Below are 13,151 nucleotides of genomic sequence, written 5' to 3' on the forward strand. Positions count from 1 at the left end.
GAGTCAGTCATGCAAGAGGCAGAGCTGAAGGAGGCAGTGACACCCCTGTAACTGCTAACCCAGCTGGCAGAGCACTCCCCCAGGCTGAGGGGACCTCAGGTTCCATCCCTCTGTCAGAGGGCTGTCCCTTCCCCCTCCCCCGTCCCTGGTTCTTGTCACGCACACAGCAAGGGTAGGAATGAATGGTCAGTTTTCAGAATGGAGAGAGGTAAATAGCAGGATTCCCCAGAGGTCTGTACTGGGACCAGTGCTATTCAACATAGTCATAAATTATCTGCAAAAGGGGGCAAACAGTGAGGTGGCAAAATTTGGAGATGATACAAAACTACTCAAGATAGTTAAGTCCAAAGTAGCCTGCGAAGAGTTACAAAGAGATTTTACAAAACTGGGTGACTGAGCAACAAAATGGCAGATGAAATTCAATGTTGATAAATGCAAAGTAATGCACATTGGAAAACATCATCCCAACTATACATATAAAATAATGGGGTATAAATTAGAAAGAGATCTTGGAGCCACTGTGGGTAGTTCTCTGAAAACATAAGAACATAAGAATGGCCATACTGGCTCAGACCAAACATCCACTCAGTGTGCAGCGGCAGTCAGAAAAGCGAACCCAATGTTGGGAATCATTAAGGAAGGGATAGATAAACAGAAAATATCATATTGTCTCTGCATAAATCCATGGTATGCCCACATCTTGAATACTGCATGCAGATGTGGTCGCCCCATCTCAAAAAAGGTACACTGGAATTGGAAAAGGTTCAGAAAGTGGGGCTTGGGATGGTCCCCGGAGCTTCTGCTGGGCTCTGCCAAGACCTAGCAATAAGCTTTGGTCGTTTCTTGCCTTTTGATTCAGGCGCACGAGGCAGATCCTTCTCTGGCTCTTGGTGCTCAGTCCCAGAGGAACCCTGCACCCTGAGCACTGCTCAGAGCATCACGATAAAGAAATGGGGTGAAATTCACCCTGCACAGTGGACCAGCCATGCACGGCCTATGCACCATTTGAGGGGGAATTTCCACACCAGCATTAGATGTTGTCACCATTGCCCAGATGATGCTAGCTCCTTGTTTTATCCCTGGAGCTTACCTACAGACTTCCCAAGGGTTCCTTCTTGAATGTCATGGATGCTCCTGATCACACAGGTATTGTCAAAACTTTTTCCCATGGGAGGATCCTCCAGTGCCCCGTGTTCCACATGGTCCCTCTTCACCCTCACATCAAAGTTCAGTAGCCAACCCCTGCACTGCATTATAAATATGAATAGGATCAGTGACAAGGCACATGGAATAAACATTGCCAGAAATGCACTTCAGCGTGTTTTCCAAACAGGGCTGCCTCCTTCCAGGGTATGGGAAAGTGGCTTTTGTCTCAATGGGAAAGCAAAGCGGTGGATTCCCCAGTTTCTGGTGTCCCTCTTTGCAGCACACCCAGCCCTGGGAAATGGGATTAAGCAAAATCACAGGAAGAATAATTGTGTGGGAGTAAATTGCTCAAATGTCACAGCGATGAGCTCACTGTGTGTGTGTGTGTGTGTGTGTGTGTGTGTGTGTGTGTGTGTGTGTGTGTGTGTGTGTGTGTGTGTGTGACCCAGCTCGGAGGAAAGTCAGCAGATTCAGATGTCTACACGGCTATTTGTAAAGTGCTAGTACAGGCCTAAGTCTGCAGACCAGGGCATCACGGTGCTGTGGGCAGGGCAGACATACCCGTATAAAAACAGGATCTGATTCTCCTCTCACTGATCATTGATTTTACACTGTGTAACACCACTCGCGTCAGTGGAGTTACTCCTGATTTGTCCTGTGTGGTAGTAGACACCCAGTGGGCATAGGAGTGGGGCTCAGGACACCTGAGTTCTGTCCTGGCTCTGCTACTCGGTGACTGTGAGCAAGTCATGCCCACGCCCCGTGCTTCTATTTTCTCTCCCAAACGTCTCCTTTGTCTGCCTAGACACTGAGCTCCACATGTGCACTCTGCACAATGGGGCCAAGTGGGTCCTTCTAGGTCCTGCTGCAATGATGGGCCATCACCCGTTCCCGAGTATGATCACCTCCCATGGGAGTTATGGGTCCTCAGGTGGCTAATAAGTCCAATCCTTGAACCACAAGTTCTATTGCAATGAGGGCAGATGTTTTCAGGCTCAGCAGGAGGTGGCTGACCATGACTGGAAGCCCGTCTCTCCTTCCTCCTGCTCCTCTTGTCCTCTTCAGCTTCAGCCTCTTCCTGCCGCAGTAAAATCATCATAATAATATGACAGCCTGAATGGGCAGGGGTGGGACTAAGGTCTGAAGTCAAGGCTCATTCTGGCATTTCCTGCCCTATATTCTTGACCCTGCAGCTTTAATCGTTAGGTAGAGACATGTACACGTATACACACAGTTGAGTCCTGTCGTGCTCATCACGGATTATGTGCATCCCCTGTGCAGAAGCTAAAAGCTCACGGAGAAATGGGGAGTACTTGCTTGACACACGGGCAGGGCCGGTGCAACCATTTAGGCGACCAAGGCGGTCGTCTAGGGTACTGGGATTTGGGGGGCGCCATTTTCTTCTGCAGCGACCATGGCAGCTGGATCTTCGGCCGTCCCGGTCGCCACCGGCATTTAGGCAGAGGGAGCTGGGGCAGGGGAGCACGGGGAGGGCTGCCTGCAGCAAGTAAGGGTGGGGGAGGCACGCAGGGGAACTCCCCGCCCCAGCTCACCCCTGCCCCGCCTCCTCCCCGAGCACGCCATGGCCGCTTCACTTCTCCCACCTCCCAGACTTGCGGCGCCTAAGCTGATTGGTGCTGCAAGCCTGGGAGGTGGGAGAAGTGAAGCAGCCATGGCGTGCTTGGGGAGGAGGCGGGGCAGAGGTGAGCTGCTTCACTTCTCCCGCCTCCCAGGCTTGCGGCACCAATCAGCTTAGGCACAGCAAGCCTGGGAGGCGGGAGAAGTGAAGCAGCGACGGCGTGCTCAGGGTGCTCGTGCTCGTGCGTGGAGCAGGGGTGAGCTGGGGCAGGGTGGGGTGCCTCAGGGCGGATGGGGGGAGCTGCTGTGGGGGGGGCGCCTCAGGGCGGAAGGGGGGGAGCTGCCACGGGGGGGGCGCCCCAGGGCGGGGGCACAGGGGCGGGGCGGACGCAAGCTGGAAGTTTTGCCTAGGGAGCGAAACATCCTTGCACTGGCCCTGCACATGGGATAAAAGGAGGGGAAGGAACCCCAAAAGGAAGAGCTGTCAGAAGCCAAATAGGCCAGCAATGGTCTCCAATAGCAAGGCTCTGAACTGAACCATGGGGACAGCTGGGGCCCGGGGGACACCCACGAGAGAATCCCACAGCCGGGATGCTTGACCCAGGATACGCATGTCTCATGTGCAACTTGGGTTGCCGGAGATGGAACAGACAGAAGCCACTACCTGGGCTGGGGCTGTTAGTAGCGGGGGAGCACCAGAAGTGAGTGACATAGGAGCACGGAGGGCCATATCCTGCTCTCGTTTACATGGGTGCAAGGCCTATTGACTTCATTGGGAATCACACCCATGCAGATCGGAGCAGAAGTTGGCTCCCTGTGTGCAAATCTGACATGGTGTGTCCGGCAGGTATGGGTCATGTCTAGGCCATTCGAGAGATTCCCTCTGAAAGTTCCAGAACTATAATGAGTCTAGGGAAACCAGTATTGAAATGACCCAGGAATGCAGGGTACATTCATTTGGACCGTGGGACCAACATTTCTCTCCTCCCACATGAACACAAGTCGCCAAATCCATGCAGGTCACTGGACTATGATGCATTTAACAGCTTGGATGGAAGGATGCTCTTGTGGTTAACGAACCAGACTGGGCCATAGAAGAGCTCACTTCAATTTCCTGCTCCGCTACAGGTGCCACGTGTGAACATGGGCAAGTCCCTTTGTTTCTCTGTGCCTCAGTTTTCCCCATCTGTAAAATGGGATAACAGTGGTTCCCCTATCCCACAGCAGAGGTTGTGAAGATAAATTTATTAATGTGAGAAACTCAGATACTGCGCAGGACTGTATGAGTCAGTAGCTGATAATGCTTCTTTTTCTGGCTCTGTAATATTTTATCTGGTTTTATTGTGCATTACATAGTATTTTATGGTTTTTAAATAAATCCGGAGCACAGTGGGGAGGGCTGGCACCATTTCATCTCCCTTATTCCCTTGGCTGCCTGTGATGTCTGTGTTTTCCTTACAATTTATTACTCTTTTAATTACAGTTTCAATCTCACAATAAAAGTTATTTGTATCCCAGCCTGCTGCTTTGTCAGTCATAAATCAGGGCTAACAGTAAACACGCTGCCCAATAAGCCAGCAGGGGAAAAACAGCTCTACTGAGAAAGCCTCATAAATGGAAAGATCATTTACTTTCCACGGTATTTTCCCTTGCACATTTCACAGCATTTACACTCAGAAAGCTCAGGCTCCTCTGAGACCCACGACTGGTTACGTGACCACAGCTGGCTCATTTTTGGGATGTGTTATATACACCCTCCGCCCCACCCTGAGAGACAGATGTGAGTTCTTCGGTCGGTCTGGAACTGGATTGTGCAGCTTTGTAACGTGGGGACAGGCCGTAACCTCCCACTGCTGTGTCAGCCCGGTGAGTAAACTGGTTTAGCAGCGTCTTGATCGTCTCTTGCTGTGTTAAATTCAGTGTGTGGCTAACAGGAGGGGTATTGTTTATGGAGGGGGTGTGGACCTTTAAAGTTGGGGAAAGTGTCTCTGAAACGGCACCAGGGGGGTCCATGTAGCTCAGGGATTCGGTTGAGAAATAAAATGTGTCTTTACTAGGCAGTGATCAGATCCGAAACCCAGCCTTGCGGCTAGTGCCTCATCGCTGGTGACTCTGGGCTGGCTGAGGGGCATGGTACCAGACAGATGTAATGAACCCCTGGTGCAGCTCGAGGGGAATTCAGTTAACAATGCTGCAGCTGCTGTCTGAGCCTCACAGGTTCCAGTTCTCTCTCTCCCCACTTTACGGCTCTGCAGGGCCAGTGGAAGTAACAGACAATTAATTTTGGCCGCTACAGTCACGGCACACAGGGTTTCAAGGGACTGTTTCCAGTCGTGTTTCTCACCATCCCTGCTCCTTAATTCGATGGCCATATCCTGGCTGTTTTCATGCGATGTTCAGCTTGGCAGGTGGCGAAGGCAACGAGTGACCAGCTCTCCCCCGGATGGAGATGGTTTTCTGCCAGCCCCGTAGAACTGTGGTGCACCCTGGATTCTCTTGCAGAGACAGCTCCTGGGGAAAGCTTTCTCGCCAAAGCCACAGACACAAATCACACCAGAGCTTCCAAGAGCATGGCAAAGGTAAAGGGCAGAACCCTCTACCACGTCTGCCACAGCCAATCAACAAGGGCTGCCATCTTTGTTACTTGTCTGTACAGCACCTAGCACAACGGGGCCTTGGTCCTTGACTGGTGAAGACTAGGTGCCAGCATAACCTTACACTGCTAACAATACTAACCTGCCCAGAGGGCAGTTTCTTCCCAGTGCCAATTGGTTAGACATTGGCGTATGGCCCAAGCAGGAGAATTCATGTCCCTGCCAAACTTTGGATTTCATTATGATATTTACAAGCATGTTTAGAGACTAATGGATGAAATCTTGCTAGGAATGAAATCACATGTCACTGAATATTCACATAAGAACGGCCACACTAGGTCAGACCAAAGGTCCATCTAGCGCAGTATCCTGTCTACTGACAGTGGCCAATGCCAGGTGGCCAGAGGGAATGAACAGAACAGGGAATCATCAAGTGATCCATCCCCTGTCGCCCATTCCCAGCTTCTGGCAAACAGAGGCTAGAGACACCATCCCTGCCCAGCCTGGCTAATAGCCACTGCTGGCCCCATCCTCCATGAATTTATCTAGTTCCTTTTTTAACCCTGTTATAGTCTTGGCCTTCACAACATCCTCTGGCAATGAGTTCCACAGGTTGACACGTGTTCCACAGGTTGACACGTGTTAATCTGAAATGAGCTCTATTAAATGAAGCATTCTGCGCCTGCCGCACTATCATCATTCAACTACAATCTCGTCATACTTGTTACATTTTATACTGAGAGTTAAGTATTATTTAGGTCCAGGACAACCAGGCTCCTTAACAGAACCTCTCATTTCAGTTTAGACCAAGAATAAGAAAACACTTTAATTTGGGTGTGTATTGTCATAGGCCCTAAAGGCTCCGCGTGAGATCAAGGCACCACTGCACTAATTACTATACAGTCCCTGCCCTGAAGAGCTTAAAATCTAAATAGACCAGACAGACAAAGGACAGGGAAGGAAACAGAGAGATGAAATGACGTAGCATCCAGTGCCAGGTGCCTCCAAGGAAGGTGCAAGACCTGCAGCAGGAGCTTTGAGTAATCTGTTCCCAAGGACAGTTTCCTTCCTAACCCCATTAGTTAGAGGTCAGCGTACGTGCTGAAGCACATCAGATCAGACATCCCTGGTCATACAGTGCCGCTGGGTAATTCTGATAGCACTTTCGAATGAAACATGTCCCTGGCAGAGACTGATGCCTGCTCACTGCTAACTAACAAAAGCCTTGCGTCAAACTAAGCAGCCTGATTATCAGAGGTGCTGAGCACCTGTGGCTCCCATTAACGTCAGAAGGAATTGATGGTGTTCAGCACCTTTGAAAATGCTGGCTTCTATCTCTGCCACTGAGGCCGAATGCACTAATGGCTGACATTCACCCCAGCAGGCCAGCACTAACTCTGTGCCTCACTGGACACCGCCAAACAAGACTTCAGTGTCTGGTGAAGTTTTTGAATTTCACCCTAATGTTTGTAAAGCCCCGTACAAGCCTCAGACAGGTGCCACAAGAGAGGTTCACAGTATCGTTCGCAAAAATCAGTTTCTCTTTGAGTAGAACTTTCTTTCGGGTGTTTTCCTTCCCCTGGGGGTTCTACCCCTCTCCGCTGGCCATCGGCAGGGGCGGCTCCAGGCACCAGTGCACCAAGCACGTGCCTGGGGCAGCAACCCACGGGGGGCAGCCAGCTGGTCACCGTGAGGGCAGCAGTCAGGCTGGCAGCATGCCTGCAGGAGGTCTGCCGGTCCCACGGCTTCGGCGGCAATTCGGCGGCGGGTTCACCAAAGGTGCGGGACCAGCGGACCTCCCGTAGACATGCTGCTGAATCCACATTACCAGCAGACCTCCCGCAGGCACGCCGCCAAAAGCTGCCTGACTGCCGTGCTTGGGGCAGCAAAATACATAGAGCCGCCCCTGGCCATCAGATACGGAAATGAAGGAGGATGGGCTGTAGATCAGTAGCTGCAGAAACTGAAACTCAGCTGTCTTGGTCTGGTGGATTGGCGAGAGGACAAATTCAGAACTGAGGGTGAAGGAGGCTGTCAAGGCTGAATCCCCGCTCTGTCACTCCAAGTGCAGAAGGTGGGGCCTGCAAGGATTCTAAAAATTAATACCTGACACTCCAGGCTTGTATTAAACCCCCAAGGTTACAGCTTTTCTCTAACCTTGGCCTGGTAAATGCTGCCACCACCCACTGCCTCTTGCAAATCCTCAAAAGTTTTCCCTGAGGCCCCTTGGCTTTTCCACCTCCCCTCGAGAAAGCCAAGAAAGGAAACAAACAAAAGGGAAACCCAGTGGTTGTCACCAGCTCATTGAAAAACATATGCACAGACCTTTTAAGACACAAAACCAATTAGTTTTTTTTTAAAAAAAAGGTAAATTTTATTAAAAAAAGAAGAAAGGAGACACATCTGGAACATCAGGCTATTGCTAGATGTTATAGAGCAACTGAAAAGGGGTTAAACACCAGGCACGGCTCCCTGGGGTCCAGCTTGTCATTACAAAAGAAAACAAGTATCAGAGGGATAGCCGTATTACTCTGGATCTGTAAAAGCAGCAAAGAGTCTTGTGGCACCTTATAGACTAACAGACGTTTAGGAGCATGAGCTTTCGTGGGTGAATACCCACTTCGTCGGATGCATGTGAGTGACATGCATCCAACGAAGTGGGTATTCACCCACGAAAGCTCATGCTCCCAAACGTCTGTTAGTCTATAAGGTGCCAAAAGAAAACAAAACTACCTGAGCTTAGCACAGAGGAAATCCACAAGCCACATTAAAGAAATGAACCTGATCGCGTCTGTCTAAACATTCCCTGTCCCAATGAAGCTTTCTAGGGATGGAAGATAATTTTTCGTACCTGGTTCAAACTGTACACAGCATTCCTGCTGCCCCTGTCTCTTCAGCCAAGAGAGAACAACCCAGAGACAAAGGGAAAGCTTCCCATTGGCTCTTTTGGTCAGGTGCCCACTCCCTTTTCTTTACCTGGGGGACTTTTTAACCCTTTACAGGTAAAGCAAGCAGCCACCAAGAGGGACTTTATAGCTAACTGGCTGGCTGGGTGTCCGGAAAAGGGAGTGTGACGATGTGGTTCTGGCGAGACCCAACTGAGAGTGCCAATTGAGGACAAATCGCTCAAATAGGGCAGTCACAGCCCTAGGCTGGGGTTTTTCCACCTCTAAGGCAAACCAAACCAGCCAGACAAAAAGGACTTTGGTTTCACCCCACTGGCTAACCACAAGTCACACAAGCAATTTCCTTAGGCACTCCAGTCTCCCAGTATCACCACCAGTGCACTCGTCCTGGGGATGAATGGTTATGAAAACCAACACCCCAATAAAAGAAAAAGTTTCTCTCGATCCCAAAGGACCAAGCCCCAGACCCAGGTCAATATACACATCAGATCTTACCCACAAATCACGCTGTTGCCAATCCTTTAGAATCTAAAATCTAAAGGTTTATTCATAAAGGGAAAAAGATAGAGATGAGAGCTAGAATTGGTTAAATGGAATCAATTACATACAGTAATGGCAAAGTTCTTAGTTCAGGCTTGTAGCAGTGATGGAATAAACTGCAGGTTCAAATCAAGTCTCTGGAACATCCCCCGCTGGGATGGGTCAGTCAGTCCTTTGTGCAGAGCTTCAGTTTGTAGCAAAGTCCCTCCAGAGGTATGAAGCAGGATTGAAGACAAGATGGAGATGATGCATCAGCCTTATATAGGCTTTTCCAGGTGTAAGAACCTCTTTGTCCTTACTGTGGAAAATTACAGCAAAATGGAGTCTGGAGTCACATGGGCCAGTCCCTGCATACTTCGCTGAGTCACAAGGCGTGTCTGCCTTCTCTCCATGGGTCAATTGTGTAGCTGATGGTCCTTAATGGGCCATCAAGCAGGCTAAGCAGAGCTAACACCAACTTGTCTGGGATATCACCCAGAAGCACATCACCAACTTGAAATACAGACAGTATAGAGCCAATATACATAACTTCAACTAAAAATGATACATGCACACAGACAGCATAATCATAACCAGCAACCCATAACCTGGTCTTAGACACCTTATATGACCCCCTTTACCTAAGATTTGGTGCCACTACGGGACCTTGGTTGCAACCCATGTTCTATATGGTCCCAATTTATATCAATAACGTCACAGGGAGCTACCCCCCACCTTCATTTATCACAGGCTGAGGGCTCAAATCTCCACTTTGCAATGCCATTTTGACACTGGAGTGACTGCAAAATTGGTGTAACAGCAGCAAATGAGACCTTAACTTTCACCTTCTTCCAAGACTTTGGTGTCACCTACCCCAATTTGTACCTGCTTACCAACGTAACCTCAGTCTAGGTGATAATCATGGTAGAGATTCCCTCGCGCCTAAGGAATTCTATACGGAGGCATCGGTGATCCATGACAGTGTCTGAACTTGGGGCTTTGGTGGTTATTAAATGGTTGTATACCCTGTAGCGCAGTGTAATTACATGCAATTTTGTATCATTACATGACTGTAGGTTCAGTAGAGCCTCTAGGCATATGGGGGGCTTTGGAAGTTATGTAGTGACATGTACCACAGAGCAGGTAATCAGATGGGCGGTTGTGGTTATAGGGTTGTATATACTGTACAGACAAATGACCTGGGCTGTTTTGTTTTTGACTCTAGGCTGTGCGACATCTGAGGTGGGATGGAGCAGCCTCAGCACACCATGCCACTTGCCAATTCCTCCTTCTATCAGCCTTCCACCTTCCTCCTGACGGGCTTTCCGGGGCTGGAAGCCAATCACCACTGGATCTCCATCCCTTTCTGTGTGTTCTATCTCGTCGGCCTTTCAGGGAACTGCCTGATCCTGATCATCATCAAGAAGACCCAAAGTCTTCATAAGCCTACGTACTACTTCCTTTCCATGCTGGCCGTGACGGACCTGGGCTTGGCTTTGTGCACCCTTCCTACTACGCTGGGCATCTTTTGGTTTAAGATCAGAAAAATTGAGTTCCATGCCTGTCTCACCCAGATGTATTTTATCCATATACTATCAGTGATGGAATCCTCGGTGCTCCTGGCCATGGCCTTCGATCGTTTCATCGCTATCGCCAACCCTCTGAGATATTCGTCCATCTTGACCGAGTCAACCATCATCAAAATAGGGCTGGCAATTGTTTCAAGAGCTGTGATCTCCCTCTTCCCAATACCCTTTCTGCTCAAGAGGTTAACCTACTGTGGGAACAATGTGCTTTCCCACTCATTTTGCTTTCACTCTGATATCATGAAGCTGGCCTGCGCGGATATAAAAGTCAACATCCTGTATGGTTTAATTGTCATTCTTTCAACGGTGGGTGTGGATTTTGTGTTCATTGTGCTATCATATGTTCTGATCATTAAGACTGTGGTCAGCCTCACGACCAAGGAAAAATGTCTCAAGGCTTTGAACACGTGTGTCTCCCATATCTGTGCCGTCCTAATCTTCTTCATCCCAATGATTGGACTGTCTGTTCTCCATCGCTGTGGTAACAATGTTCCCCTTATGCTTAACATTGTGGTGGCCTATATCTACCTTATTGTGCCCCCTGTCTTAAATCCTATCATATACAGCGTCAAATCCAAACTGATCCGCAGAGCCATGCTCAGAACACTGTGGTGGAAAAATGTGTCAATGTGACAGACTTTCACCATCAGGTTTCCTGGAAAATTCAAGTGACTTGTTTCATCAGGTTAAATCAAAGGGGGCCCTGTGCTTGGCCAGAAGATGAAAACGTCAATTCCCCTTGGACGTTGTATCCCAGCTCAATGTTGTGTTCTTCCATTTCCTCCTAGAATCGCCCCCACTCCCCTGCCAACCTAAGGCCCTGATTGTCGGGGTCTGCAAGAAGGGTGGGCTCCACCTATGAGGATGCCATTGTAAGATTTGGGCCCAAATTATTTTTAAAAGTGACGTGGGGCGGTGGAACGGGGAGCCACTAAAATGCAGACCCTGAAAAAACTAGTAACCTAATCAATCTGTGTAAGCCCTGCTTGACTAAAGTCCTCTCATCCTGCCTCAGGCCACGTCCTGGCTATCATAGACTCAGGGTCCCTACCCATAGCAAACTACGCAGCTGCATCGGGCACCAGGACATTTGGGGCAACAAATTGCCCCAAATGTCCTGGTGCCCTATGCAGCTGTGTACTGCATCCAGCCCAATCCCCCAGACGGCTGAGCCGGCCCCTCGTGGGCTGCTCACAGCAGGGTCCAGAGAAGCTGCCTCCGCCTTTGCCCCACCCCTTCCTCTCAGCTCCACCCCAGCCCTGCCCCCAATTTGTCCCCTCCTCCCCAAACCCCATCCCCTGAGCTAGGTGTCCTGGGGGACTGCAGCAGGGGTTGGGGTCAGGCCCGCCCTGCACTTGCCGGGTGGGCGGAAGTGGAGCGACCCAGCCCCAGCCCACTCCACTCTGCCGGCTCCCAGCCGTTCTGCCGGTGAGTGCTGGGGGGCGGTTCCCCCCATTCCCCGAAGCCTGGGAGCCAAGGGAGCAGAGCAGAGCAGGCTGGGGCCGAGTCGCTCTACTTCCTGCAGCCCCGTGAGTGCAGAGGCAGGCCCAACCCCTGCTGCCTTCCTGCACTGGCTGCTCCTGCCTCCCAAAGCCCTTGGGTGCATCCCCCCACCCCTGTAGAGGCCTGGGACCCCTGGGGGGCTGCGTAGGGCACCACAATCTCTAGGGTCGGCCCGGCATAGACTGTAAGTGCCTCGGGGCAGGGGCCGTGACCAAGCTTTCCAAAAGCGCCTGGTGATTCTGGGTGCTCCAATTCCTGGGGGCTCAGCTGGTGGCACTCAAAGGGGCCTGATTTTCAGAGGGGGGTTGCTAAGCACTTTCTGAAAATCAGCCCCTTTGAGGTGTCTCATGTCAGGCACCCAAAGGTCACTAGGCGTTTTCAAAAAGTTCGGCCTCGATCTTCAGTTGTGTCTGTAAATCACCATGCACCTCTATGGTGCTATACATAGTGGTGCTGCTGCCTCTGTTGTCACTTTCAATGAGCCTCACTGGCTTGTGTCACATGTTGTTCTGGTGCCTGTTCTGCACTGCACACAATCGATATGTGTTTTACAACATCGTACCTACAATAAAGGAGATTTACCTATTCAAAGTGGTTATGAGAGACAGTGACAGCATTTTTCTGTATGCTTGTAAGAGCTGGGATTATGCTAGAGTAGTACTGGCCTCCTGGTCAGAGCAAGTACACCTCTACCCCGAGATAATGCGGTCCTCGGGAGCCAAAAAATCTGACCGCCTTATAGGTGAGACCGCGTTATATCGGGTACAGTCTGGTACGACGAACCAGCAAGACCTGGTACGCCGTGCTGCACTGGACCGGCTTCCCTGGCGGTGATTTAAAGGGCCCAGTGCTCCTGCCACTGCAGGGAGCCCCGGGCCTTTTAAATCACCACCAGAGCTCCGGCAGCGGGGCTCGGACGGCACTTTAAAGGGCCCGGGGCTCCCGCTGCTTTACCGCGTTATATCCGAATTCATGTTATATCTGGTTGCGTTATATCGGGGTAGAGGTGTATTAGTATTAATATTCAGACTGGAAAAAGGAGTATATTTTTAACAGTCAGCATAATTAACCATTGGGACAATTTACCAAGGGTCGGAGAGGATTCTCCATCACAGGCAATTGTTAAATCAAGACAGGATGTTTTTCTAGAAACGAGGAATTAGGAGTTATTGTGGGGCAGGTCTGTGGCCTGTGCTATACGGGCAGTCAGACTAGATGATCACCAGGCTCCCTTCTGGCCTTGGGATCTATGAATCCAGTATACATCATGCATTCACCACTTGGCTATTGTTTAGGATTCTGGGTGCAGGTTGTGCCCC

At 50.3% G+C, this 13,151-nt stretch overlaps 1 protein-coding gene across 1 annotated transcript; it reads left to right on the top strand.

Annotated features, from left to right (window-relative positions):
• Positions 1-4,504: 4,504 nt before the first annotated feature.
• LOC120387476 (olfactory receptor 51G2-like) lies at positions 4,505-11,108 on the top strand. Its single transcript, XM_039508314.1, has 2 exons — positions 4,505-4,590; positions 9,969-11,108. The coding sequence occupies exon 2, from the start codon at positions 9,991-9,993 to the stop codon at positions 10,960-10,962; it is 972 nt and encodes a 323-aa protein (XP_039364248.1). The 5' UTR covers positions 4,505-4,590; positions 9,969-9,990; the 3' UTR covers positions 10,963-11,108.
• Positions 11,109-13,151: the final 2,043 nt, after the last annotated feature.

This window comes from Mauremys reevesii, linkage group 1 (assembly GCF_016161935.1).
Source record: "Mauremys reevesii isolate NIE-2019 linkage group 1, ASM1616193v1, whole genome shotgun sequence".
In the NCBI taxonomy this organism is placed as follows: Eukaryota; Metazoa; Chordata; order Testudines; family Geoemydidae; genus Mauremys; species Mauremys reevesii.